We start from the raw sequence: 13,445 nt of genomic DNA on the forward strand, positions 1-13,445 counted from the left end.
TGGGGATGCAACCTCGCTCAGCCGCATGTAAGGAAAGTGTTTTACCCACAGTACTGTGTTCCAGCCCCTTTAGTGCTTGGATTTTAAGGTCTTATCATATTTCATTCTCAAAGTCTAATCTGTTCTTTTTATTTTTGCTTTTTGGGTCACACCCAGCGATGCACAGGGGTTACTTCTGGCTCATGCACTCAGGAATTACCCCTAGTGGTGCTCAATCGACCATAGGGGATGCATGGAATCGAACCCGGGTTGGCTGCATGCAAGGCAAACTCCCTACCTGCTGTGCTATTGCTCTAGTCCCTCTAATCTGTTCTTAGTCTTGTCCCAATCCCTTTTCTCAGACATGGTAGTCTTTATTTCCAGAAGTTTGAGTTGAGCATTTTTCTGTATTTTTTTGTTGACTAACTTCTAACTTCTTGAACATTTAGAATACAGTAGAAAAGCAATTTCATGGTCTTTGGTACTTCCTTCAATTATGTTATTTCAGGGTACATCTCCATTGATTGACTCCCCCGCAACACCATGATTGTGGCTTGTATTTCCTTTTTCTTTGCAGGCTTGGCAATTCTTTACTAGAGGTTAGACTCTGTGACTTTTATCTCGTCTGGTAGTTTTGTACAATTCGGCACCCCTGATTGCTCAGAAGAATGATCACACAGACTTTGCATAACTTCCACATGACTGGACCTCCCGGAAACTGCACATTATGAACTTAAGCCAAAATTTTTTACTGTCTGTTTAACACACAAATTAGGAATCTAAGGTAACTCCCCCCCCCAACCAGAGGGACAGGAGATATATTTTGTTTTTTTTGGGTTTTTTTCCTTAAATTTTTATTAGTGAAACACCATGAGGTACAGTGTAGACTTATACATTTTTGTGCTTGGGTTTCAGTTATACAATAATTGAATACCCATTCCTCCACCAGTGCCCATTCTCCACCACCACCAGTCCCAGTATCCCTCCCACCCCCTTCCCCCCATCCCACCCTACCTCTTGGCAGGGCATTCCCTTTTGTTATCTCTCTCCTTTAGAGTGCTGTGGTTTGCAAAAGAGACATTGAGTGGCAATCTTGTTCTGACTATAGTTACTCTCATTACGCATTTCCCATCCTGAGAGGAACCTCCCAACACCTTTTATTTGGTGCTCCCTTCTCTATCTGAGCTGTCTTTTCCCCTAGCATGTGTGGCTGTCCTCAAAGCCATGGAGTAATCCTCCCGGTACTGATATCAGCTATTCTTGGGTGTTAGTCTCCTATTTTGTTACTTTATGTTCCCCAGATGAATGCAATCTTTCTATGTCTGTCCCTCTTTTTCTGACTCATTTCACTTAGCATGATACTTTCCATGTAGTACCACTTGTATGTAAATTTCATGACTTCATCCCTTTCTGACAGCTACATAGTGTTCCATTGTGTAGATGTACCAAAGCTTCTTTAATCAGTCATCTGTTCTCGGGCACTCAGGTTTTTTCCAGATTCTAGCTATTATAAACAGTGCTGCAATGAACAAACAACTGCAGATGTCGCTTCGACTATACTTTTTTGCCTCTCTGGGGTATATTCCCAGGAGTGGAATTGCTAGGTCAAATGAGAGCTCAATTTCTAGTTTTTTGAGAATCGTCCATACTGTTTTCCAGAAGGACTGAACCAGTCGGCATTCCCACCAGCAGTGAAGGAAGGTCCCTTTCTCGCCACATCTGCGCCAGCACCGGTTGTTTTTGTTCTTTTGGATGTGGGCCAATCTCTGTGGTGTGAAATGATATTTCATTATAGTTTTGATCTGCATCTCCCTGATGATTAATGATGTAGAGAATTTTCTCATGTGTCTTTTAGCCATTCAGATTTCATCTTTGAGGAAGTTTCTGTTCATTTTGTTTTCCCATTTTCTGATAGGGTTGGATGTTTTCTTCTTGTGGAGTTCAACCAGTACTTTGTATATCCTTGATATCAACCCCTTGTTGGATGTGTATTTGGTGAATATCCTTTCCCATTTTGTGTACTGTCTTTGTATGTTGGTCACTGTTTCTTTTGAGGTGCAGAAGCTTCTTAGTTTAAGATAGTCCCATTTGTCTATCTCTGTTTTCACTTGCTTAGCCAGTGGCGTGACATCTTTGAAGACACCATTAGCTTCAGTGTCATGGAGGGTTTTGCCGACTTTGTCTTCAATGTACCTTATGGATTCCGGTCTGATGTTGAGGTCATTAATCCATTTTGATCTTACTTTTGTACATGGTGTTAGGCAGAGATAGGAAATATATTTTGAAGCCAGAAGCCTCATTAGATGCCGAGAAAGGGAAAATAGCCATTTTGTCATTTTCAGTGAAGGCTTAATCAGTGCATATTGGGATTTTAGAAATAAACAAGTTATATGCTTCCCTACCCCTCAAATGCTTGCAACTTGGAGGGAACTAACCCATGAGTAGGCCATGGGGAAGCATCCTGATGTAAAACTTGATGGGGTCTCTGAGACCACTCAGGTGGGGACAGGTGTCAGGGTTTCCTGGGAAAATGATATTGAAGCTACAACTAGAGTAAGACAAGGGCTGAGAGAATGGGAGTTGTGTAAGTTTTTTCTGATGATTAAATTAGTATGTTCATGATAGGAAGTTGGAAAATACCGAAAGATGGAGAAATAGGAAATCAGGTAGGGCACTTGCCTTTCATGCAGCCAACCCTGATGGGTCCCCAGAAACCATGGTCCTCCCTGAGCAACACCAGGTGCCCCTACTTTAATAAAAAATGGAAAAATGTAGAAAATATAGAAAGATGCAGAGACTGCACTAATAAGTAATCTAATAAGTTAATGTAGTGCGGGGACCCTGTGGTCCTATTTTGGCTTTTCTTCTTTTTTAACAGATGAAGGATTATGGTGCAAAGAGCAGAAAGGCGCCCCTTTCCCACAGAAGGCAGGGCTGTGTCCTCAAAGTAGGGGAGGGTAGCTTTCAGGAAGTGGGGCAAGGGGGCAATTTGGTGACCTGGAAAATAGAGGCCAAGATGCAAAGTGAGTAAATTCATTTTGGCTTCCTTTTTCTTGACTGACCAGGGAGCACTGTCTGCAGGAGGAGAGGCAGCACAGAACCAGGAAGCAGAGCCTGTCCTGTGCAGGGTCCAAGTCTCTTCCCAGCAGAGGGACAGATGGAAGTCAAGGGATGCTGGGAAGGAGTCTTGGAGAGAGGCACAGTCTTCCTGGCGCAGAACTGGCTCAGCAAGTTAGGAGCCTTATGCGCCCATCCCCCCAACACACAGTACACACACACACACACACACACACACACTCACACACTCACAAACACACACCACATATATACAACATACACAAAACATACAACACACACATGTACACTACACACACTATCCTCTCAGATAACACATACACAACGCACAGACTCACTCACTTGTACAAACACAACACATATACTACACAGTCTCACACACAACACATACATGCACTATATTCTCACACTAATTAGGGCTGGAGAGATAGCACAGTGGTAGGGCGTTTGCCTTGCGCGCAGCCAACCCGGCCGATCTGGGTTCGATTCCTCCGCCCCTCTCAGAGAGCCCAGCAAGCTACCGAGAGTATATTCAATATGCCAAACACAGCAACAACGAGTCTCAAAATGGAGACGTTACTGGGCCCGCTCGAGCAAATCGATGAACAACAGGAGGACAGTTTAATACAACATACACTCACATATGCACACATATACAGCACACACATTCTACAGACACACACCTACAATGCACACTCCCACACTCACAGAAGCACTCACCAGACACAACACACTCACACACCAGACACGTAATGCACACACTCACACATACTTACCCATTCGCATACACTTTTACACACACACACACACACACACACACACACAGAGCGAGCAGGAGGAAAACAGTGAAGGATCTGTGGCAGCCTGCTCAGCAGACAGGGGGTCTGAGAACCTGGGACTTGTCTCTTGAGAGACTCTTCGGGGAGGCTGGGGAAGCTCAGAAGGGGTTCGAGTGGCCAGGCTGACTGATAACTGTGGGGGGAGGTGCTGATTGTGTTGTACCAGCCCCTGCCTGGTGTCCTCCTGCTGTCCCCCTGCATCTCATTTAGGATCAGTTATAAGTTGTGCTGTGATGAGTCACGTTACTCTGGTTAAGATGGAGTGGACTGAGGATTTCTCAGGAAGAATCAACTGGTTTATGCTCGAACCAGGAAACTGTAGGTTTCCATAACACCAGTATCAAAGACACCTACTCAGCTCAGTCACACTTTGGGGGTCTGGGGAGCCTGTGTGGGGTCCCCACAGCCATAAGGAACAAGGCAATTACCCCCAGCCCTTCACTCCCTCCATCTGACTGGGGTTCTGAGGCTCTGGGAGGCCTGGAGACACACCTGGGGCGGGGAAAGAAATGCTTCTTGGAGGGTTTCCTTCCTGCATTTCAGACCCCATATTAGAGCCAGGGCTTTGGGGAAAGGCTGGGTAGGGGTCAGCTATGCCCTGAGGCCCACAGACAGAAGAGCTGTCCAGGGTTGTGGATGTGGGAACTCAGGGCTTCCTCACTGCCTAGACCTTGACTGATCTTTCTGGGGCTTGGGGACCTTGGAGGAAGAAGAGGCCTCAGCTTCCCCCTCCCCCCCAACCCAGCCCCTTTCCTTCCTCTGTGTTCAGTGGTACACTTTCTGTACCATTGTGATCCCAGCCCCTTCCCTTACTCCAAGGACACCCTGTGAGACGTTGGACTTGCATGTGCACAGTCACCTGTTCAGGGAAGAGTTTCAGAATCATCTGTCTAATCAATTCTACCTTCATTTTATAAGGAAGTAACTAAAGCCAACTCCAGCCCAGGGTTTTCTGATTCATTGTGGGTCACAGGTCGCCACCCCCAATGTTTACTTCCCCTGGGCCCTGGGTTAGTGCCTGGTGCTCACAGGGATGAGCCCAGAGCATCCCCTCCTCCCCTGCGGGCTAAGCCTTCTGTAGAAGCAGCTGCCCCTCCCCCCTGCACCCCCCCCCCACCCCCCCCCCCCCCCCGCCCGCAGCCTTCTCTGCATCTCTGTCTCTGTGTCCGTGGACTCTCAATGGCAGGCTGATTATTCAGCCCTCTTGAGCTGTTTCTAAAGAATCATCTGCATGCACATAATAACAGCAATCTGCATAATTAAGGAGCCTCATAAAGAGTATTCAATTGTCTACCGGAAAATGGAATTTAAGTTGCAAGAGAATAGGTCAGGTCTGAAAGGTGACTCAGAATTGGAAAGTGTTCCAGGCAGCCAAGCGGAGCCTTCAAAGAAGCCCTAAGAGGACACAGTGGCTTAGCCACGTGCACTGCAGAGCTAGTGGGCGATGACAGGCAAGTCTGAGCTCTAGCTTTTTCCATGAGTCCATCCCGGGAGCCAAAGGTGAGAGGAAGGCGGCCAAGAGGGTTTGGGGGAGGCAGCCAGCAACCAAGGTCCCGTTCTATGCTCTGGCGTGCGTTGGCTGCTCCCTGCTTTTAACTCTGTTTATGCTGATGAGAAACAAACACTTTTGATGAAACCTTCCATTTTGGCACTGGTTTGAAATAGATGCATTTTCACTGAGTCCAAACTGCCTCTTCTGTTCATATTCTAAGGAGGCTGAAGCTCAAACTTGCATGTCAAGTGCACTGTCTGCACTGTAGCACAGTCCTCCCATTGTTCATCAATTTGCTCGAGCAGGTACCAGTAACGTCTCCATTGTGAGGACTTGTTGCTACTGTTTTTGGCATATCCGCTACACCATGGGGAGCTTGCCAGGCTGTGCCGTGCAGGTGGGATACTCTCGGTAGCTTGCTGGGCTCTCCGAGAGGGGCGGAAGAATCGAACCTGGGTTGGCCGCACGCAATGCAAACGCCCTACCAGCTGTGCTATTACTCCAGCGCAGTCCTGATAATTCCCTTTGCCAAGGCTAGGCAGGACGTAGAAGTAGGTGTGAAGGGGCAAGCACTCAGCTCTGGCAGCTGGTTCACCCACTTTCTGTGCCTTTATGATCCCAGCCCCTTCCCTTACTCCAAGGATGCTCTGAGATGTTGGACTTTCATGTGCACAGTCACCTGGCTAGGGAAGCGTCTGAGAATCATCTGTCTAATCAATCTTAATGTCATTTTAAGAGGAAGTAACTAAGGCCAACTCCAGCCCAGTTCCTCAAGAGCTGTACCAGTGTTCCTTGTTTAACACTGGGGTGGTGGGGGGCATTGGCAATTTAAAGTGGAAAAGACTACAGCTAGTAAACAATTTAAAAATCACTGAACTTGAAAACTGCCCTAGTTCATTCTCTGTTCGTCTGCCTAGAAGCAGGGAAATCAGTCTAATTTACTCCCAGTTGATGGAGTCACTGTGAAAGTGTGATTTAGGGGTTCCTAGGGAAATCTAGGTCATGAGACCCATCTTTTGTTTTCACATAATGCTGACTCTTGTCTTTCTGAACCCCCAGCTACAACAAAGGGACAGTTGCCCAATTATCTCAACATATCAACATAACAGAAAACCTAAAAAATAATAATAATAAAAAAATCCTGCCAAAGAGATAGTACAGTGGGTAAGGTGCTTGCTTTGGGCCAACCTGGGTTTGATCCCCAGCAGCCTATCTGGTTCCCTGAATCCCACCAGTAGTGATCCCTGAGCAGAGTCAGGAGTAAGCCCTGAGCACTGCTGGATGTGCAACCCAATCTCCCCACCCCCAAAAGTATTTTGTTCCCTATTCTCAATCTCTTGGAGGGAAAAAAAGATTTATGTGAACCATTTCGTTTATGACTCTTCCAGCTATGATGTTTGTTTGGACAAAATGGCAACCAGGACCAAATGGCAACCAGCTGATGAGATGGCAACATTCCCAGAATCAGGAATTACCCTGTCCCCAGCGAGGAAGACAGGACTTATGGCCCACCTGGAGCCAGGAAGCCACCATACTGTATTCCATGCCTCCTCACCATTGCCCCCCTCCCCCAGATAACGGGAGCCAGACCAAGCACACTAATTCCTCTAGTCATGGTTCCCTTTTCCCACCCAAGACAACTTAAAAATCTCACTTAGTCTTTCCTAGGGTGGGGCTCTACTTCAGCCTCGACCACGGTTCGTAGAGTCCAGCCGGAAGGACCCCCCCAAGTAAACTTCTCCTATTTCCTTCATTTACTTATCTGTGTCTGTGCCTGCTGAGGGCATGGACCTATCACCAACTACTCTCTCTGCTTCTCAGGACATATGGAGATAGACTTTCTCAACAAAAAAGCTGTAGTAGTCTTTTGTGGCCACGCTTGCACCTTGCTTTGACCACCTCATGGCTTGCCCAGCTATCAGTTTTTCCATATTAGTTTGTCGAGACTGATCCCCTCATTTTTCATCCTTCATCCTTCACCGAATACCTTCCCCTGAGCGTTCAGTTTGAGTGCAGGAGAGTTGCGTGACTGTCACTATTGGAAATTCTTATTTTCATTCAGATTCTTATTATCAGAAGAATTTTTTTTAATTTTTGCCACACCTGGCAGTTTTTAAGGCTTATTTCTGCCTCTGAGCTCAGGTATCACTCCTGGCTGGGCTCTGGGACCAGCTGAGGTACCAGGGATCAAACCCAGGTCTCCCACATACAAGGCGAGCACCCTTCCTTCCCACTGTGCTCTTTCTCTGTCCCAGGGAAATGTTTTTTCTCCATTTCTTTTATTTCTTCTGTATTTTTGCTGAGTGTTTGCAGAGGTGCTGCAATACTAGGCTGATGCGCAAGGTAGCTGGGACAATTCCTTGTAGCAAGTTCAATTCCTTGCTCCAAAAATCCATTTCCGGAACCAGGGAGACAATACAGTGGTAAAGCATTTGCTTTGCACCTGGCCTACTCTGCTTCAGTCTCTCGTTACTACATAAGACAACCCCAGGGTACCACCAGGAGTAATAGTCTGAACACAGAACCAGGAATAAGCCCTGAACATTGCTAAATGTGGCCCATTTATTGTCCTGGGAGAGAGGATGGACCTGGATGTTAAGCTGATATGTGTGAGGCCCTGTATTTAATCTACTGTACTGCATGCCTCCCCCAAACACTGCTGGAAGTGGCCCCCATCACAGTGGGGGGGGGGGGGGGCGGGGAGAAAACTCTATTAGCCAAAAAGCTGAGCAGCATTTCTGACTTTCTTATGGCCACTTCTTTTCATTCTGTGTATTTCACCGACGTACAATGGTCGCTAGCCCATTTGTTAAAGGACTATTCCGGAGTGAAGATTAACACAATTTCCTGGTAAATGTCTAAATTGACCCTTAGCAGATAAATGCAGCCCATAGGTCACGAGATGAAAGCTCCTTTTTCATCTTTTTTTTGGTGGTTGTTATGAGAGTAGGGGGTTGGCGGGAGGGGGGGGGGGGGCGGGGGCACCTCAGACCACTGGCAAGGAGGCTAGAGAAAAGCTCATTTTCCTGATTGATGCTCCTGTTGTTTCCAAGTCCTCTTTCTGTGGGGATCCCCCAGGCAACAAATGAAGTATTGTGCAGTCTTTCCTGGCCCTGTCAATGGGCAATTAGACATTTTTTTTAAAGACAATACATTTTTGTCCATAGTGTAGTTGATTACATTCATTTATAAAAATGATGGGGAACTGTAGATGTGATTTTTTTCCTATTTGGTGTCATTAAAGATCATCATCTGGAGGCCATAATGGAAAGTGTTAGCACACCTGGAGCGGGGGCAGGGTTGGGTTTGAGCACCCCCTCCCCAAGGAGGCTGTGTGGCCTTGAGCAAATGACCTCATCCAGCTGCTCTGAGCTTCCCTGCTAAAAGTCAGAGAAAGACTGAGCACCCCACTTGGGGAATACTGAGCACCCCACTTGCATTCAGAGACCTGGTGGGGTGGGAAGGGAAGGGGTACTTCAGAGGGAGGAGTGCCTGGGTTGTTCCAAGGCATGACCAAGTGTCTAGGTCATTACTAGACAGGGGATCAATGTGTCTGCTTCATTACTTGTCCTCAAATGGTTTGTGCACTTCTTAAAATGCCTGTTATGTGAAATATATTTCACAATAAAATTGGGGAGGGGCACACCCGGTGATGTTCAGGTGTTACTCCCAGGTCCATACTCAGGAATCACTCCTGGCAATATTCAGGGGACCACATGGGATGCCAGGGCTCTCAGCTGTGTGCAAGGCAATCAATAGCCCTATGCACTATACTATTGCTCTGACCACTTATATTTTACAACAAAATTTTAAATAAGCACCTATTAGTGAATAGACAGCATTAGCAACTCTCGTACAATGCTCATCGGAAAAATAATAGAGGGGAAAAAATAATGTAAGGACCAGAGAAATAGCAGAGCAGGCAGGGGGTTTGCCTTTATGTGACTGAACCTTAGTTCAATCCCCACACAGGGTCCCCTGTGTCCCACCAAGAGTAATCCCAGAGTGCAAAGTCAGGGGTAAGCCCTGAGCACCACCAGGTGTGACCCCCAAACCAACAGGAGATTCTGTTGAATAACTGTTCTCAAAGACCTTTAGCTATTTGAAGGGTTTCCTTGACATTTTAGGTCGACGTTAACTCGAACTTCTGCATTTGTTATTAAAGTCCCCAAGTGAATTTTTTTAAATCACCGCTCCCCATGTCTGATTGGGGTGAGTTCAGGGCCACTGTCAGTGTGGGACTGTCCATGACTAACAGCGCTCTCTCCCCGCAGGTCCGGGTGATGGTGGATCTGTGTAACAGCACCAAGGGCATCTGCCTGACAGGTAAGCCCTGCCTCCGGCACCCACAGGGTGGAAACCAGGTTACCCTGGGGCTAGCAGCAGAATGAACAGCACCCCAAAGTCTTTCTGTTATAAAAACATGTTGATTTATTTTTACCAGATGTTGTTAATGGGCTGAAAATTAATTATAATGTTATTATGAGAAAATAATATTTTTGATATTGCTATAGAAACAGAGCTTTGGAAAATAACTGAGTCTTGGGTAATTAGAAACGCGTGCTACCTTGAAGTGGGGCCATAGATGCGAACTCCTTATTTTCATTAAGTTTTGAAGGAGGGAAGAAGCAGGGAAAGATTGATGCGTGGTGGTAGGTTTCCCTTCTGAGAGGAGGGCGTTGGGCATCTGGAGGGACGGGTGGCCTTGGAACAGGGTGAGTTTGCACATTGTGCATCACTTTGGCTGGTGTCCTTCAATATAGTCCAATGGTGTAAGTGTATTCCCCTCCTTATGATTTTCTTCATGCTCTTTCTATTTGTATCATAAGAATGCTGTCTGTAATACATGCGTTGTTTGCATGCTCACGGAGGCCTCTGGTGCACAGCAACAATGCATACTTAGTAGTTACCTTTCTGAAATAATCAAAGTTAGATGCAGATAGATGTTTGACCATACAGGTTTTTAAGGACCAGCTATAACTGTTCCCCTACCTGGCACCGGGCATGAGTGGAAAACTCTAGCTGCTTCCTTGGAAACCCATTCTGTGTGCCAGGAGAGAAGGGAAGCTGGATACCTGCCATCTCTCGGTGAAACTAGGACAGATGGACAGGGAGGAAGGACCTCCCGTTATGACTAAGAGGGGCAGCCAGCCTTGAGACAGGAAGTGGAACGGACACAGAAAGAAGGTCAGGCCTGGATCAGAGAGAAGAGCCCTAAAGAGATTGGCCCCAACTCCTGCCTTCAGAAGTTGGCAGTTCCTAGAAAGGGCAGTTCCTAGAGATATTGCCCCCTTCCCTGTGCACTGTGCCCGCCCAGACTCTTTTTTGCTGTTCTTGGTGATGTTCGGGGATCGTAGGGGGTGCTGGGGAATCGAACCCGGGTCAGCCACATGCAAGGCAACTGGTGTCCCTGTTGTGCTGTGGCTCCATCCCCACCCATGGCATGTCTGGCCTCACCAAGGGCCTGCAGAGGCTGACTTCACAACGCTGCATGCCCAGCCCTTTAGAGGAAGCCTTGAGCTCCAAGGAAACAGAGAAATTGCATTTGTGTACAAATGCTCTTATGGGGTGAACAAACACACAGTCCTTGTGGAGTTTAGAAACAACCCCGAGTCTTTTTTAAACATCTGATGCTTGGTCAAGCCTCCTCAGACCGGAGCCCAGGCTCTGAGGCAAGGCCTGTCTACACCTCCGGAGTGCGAGCTCTGAGGAGAAGCCTGGTGTGTGGGGGGGGTGCCAGAACCCCTCACAGAGTCCCCCATGAGTGTGGCACATGTCAAACCATGGGGTGTTGGGATGGGGGGTGAGACCCTTCCTAGAGGCGCCCCAAGTCCTAATCTGATTCTCATTTCGGCCCTTTTGGCCACAGAGAAGAAGCACAAATCCTTTGACTTCTTGGGAAATGCTGATTGAATTTTTCAAGTCACACTTCACCCTCACAGAAAATTAAACATCTCCAGCCTGGTCCTTTATTCTCTGTCTCCCGTGGCTGAGCACCTTCCTGCCAGCTCTGGAAGCACCCCCCCACCCCCCGCCTTGCAAAGCCCCACATGTGGCAGTAATGAGAGCTGGAGAAATGCGCAGATGGATGGAATTATAGGCACAAAAGCCTTGTGAAAGCCCAGGGAAAGCCTATTCCTCTTTTTTTCTTTAACTTTTATAGTGACACAAGTAGAGCCGGTGGCCCCGAGAATGTGAGGGAGGGAGCTATTGAGACCACTTAGGGGAGATTGCCAGGGAACCATGGTCACCGTGACCGCACGGGAAACCAGATGAGGAGGTTATTTATTGGCACCTCAGAATGCTTTTCAAAAGCCAGCACCTTCCTCCTTTCATGCCTGCTTGAAATTGCACCTCCTTTTACACAGAAGGCTCTTCAGTCAAAACTTTGTGGAATGGGGGGAATGGGGAGTGGGAGGGATACTGGGACCTGTGGTGGTGGAAAATGGGCACTGGTGGAGGGATGGGTATTTGGTCATTTTATAATTGAAATCCAAGCACAAAAATGTGTAAGTCTGCAACTGTACTTCATGGTGTTTCACTCATAAAAATTTTTTTAAAAGAAGGGAAAATGACCAAAAGAAAAAAAAAATAAACAGAAGGTACCTAGCCAAAAAAAAAAAAACAAAACAAAACCTTGGTGTGAAAAGTACGATTTGCAGGTGGTTCCTTGGGAAAGACCAAACTGCAGGGGTGGGGGTAGGGGGGCGAGAGGAGCCAGGACAGACTAGGGTAGCATCTAGGACAGGGCAGAGAGCAGCGGCCCCTCGCCTCCTGCCAGGGCTCCGCTCTGCCTTTGTTCTGAAGTCCTCTTTGAAGGATCAGTCCCAGGAGGCTGGCCCAGCTGTGACCCGGAAACACCATGACTGCTCCTTTCCCTGGAGTTGGCTCTCGTTACCAAGGGGACATGGACAGATGCTGGGTTGTCCTGTGCCGCCTGGGTGATGCTGACCCTGTCTCAGAGCCCAGATTTCCTCGGGACCCTGAAAAGAGGCCTGCTGAAAGAGCGGCTATTTGGGGCCAGAGCGATAGCACAGTGGCTACCTAGGGTACTTGCCTTGCATGCGGCCAGCCTGAGTCTGAATCCCGGCACCCCATTTGGCTCCCTGAGCACAGAGCCAAAAGTAAGCCCTGAGGGTGACTGGGTGTGGTCTAAAAAATCAAAACCAGAGTGGGTGCCTTAGGAAAGGCAGCGTCCTGGGTTATACTCCACTCCCAGTCGCCTGCTCGTCGGGACATACAGGAGATCTCTGACCTGCCCTATGGCTGTGGTCCTGTTCCAGAGCCCGTGCTCCCATCCCAATATCCATGTTCCCATCCCAGCACCTGTGCTCCCATCCTAATAACCATCCTCCTATTCCGGCATCTGTGCTCCCGTTCCCATCCCAGTATCTGTGTTCTCATCCAGCACCTGCTTCCATCCCAGCATCTGTGCTCCTATCCTGGCACCTGTGCTCCGGTCCCAGCATCTGCGCTCCTGGCCCATTAATCATGCTCCTGTTCCAGTGTCTGTGCTCGCACCCCAGCACCTGTGCTCCTGCACCAGAACCTGTGCTCCCTTCCTACCACCTGTGCTCCAGTTGCATCCATACCCGCAGCCCCCCAGGCACCCCGCAGCAGTGTGGTTTTTCAGCCAGAGGACCCCCCCCCCCCCGCGGGACCTGGGGCAGCCCTAGCATGGAACAGACTGCAAGCCCAGGCTTTTGCCCTAAAGTTACCTGGTGGCACCTTTTCTGCAGTTATTGAGTGCGATGGTCAAGTCTGGGACCCACAAGGGCTCCTGGCATGCTTTAGCATGGCAGTGGCATCTGCCATTGGCCGTTCTTCTCAGACGGTAGGGGCTGGAGCTTGTCCAGGTTGTAAGGAGCCCTCACCCGACTTCAAGAGGTCCCAGGTGAGGCTGGAGCGATAGCACAGTGGGTAGGGCATTTGCCTTGCATGTGGCCGACCCGGGTTCGATTCCCAGCATCCCATATGGTCCCTCGAGCACCGGGAGGAATAATTCCTGAGTGTAGAGCCAGGAGTAACCCCTGTGCATCGCTGAGTGTGACCCAAAGAGC

At 48.2% G+C, this 13,445-nt stretch overlaps 1 protein-coding gene across 1 annotated transcript in view; it reads left to right on the plus strand.

Moving 5' to 3' along the window:
• Window positions 1-13,445, plus strand: part of GLDN (gliomedin) — a 48,434-nt gene that overhangs the window by 16,509 nt on the left and 18,480 nt on the right. The window contains exon 3 of the mRNA XM_056135375.1: window positions 9,660-9,711. Coding sequence (XP_055991350.1) covers window positions 9,660-9,711 — 52 coding nt within the window. The remainder of the gene's footprint in view (window positions 1-9,659; window positions 9,712-13,445) is intronic.

This window comes from Sorex fumeus, unplaced genomic scaffold (genome assembly GCF_029834395.1).
Source record: "Sorex fumeus unplaced genomic scaffold, SorFum_2.1 ptg000111l, whole genome shotgun sequence".
Classification (NCBI taxonomy): domain Eukaryota; kingdom Metazoa; phylum Chordata; class Mammalia; order Eulipotyphla; family Soricidae; genus Sorex; species Sorex fumeus.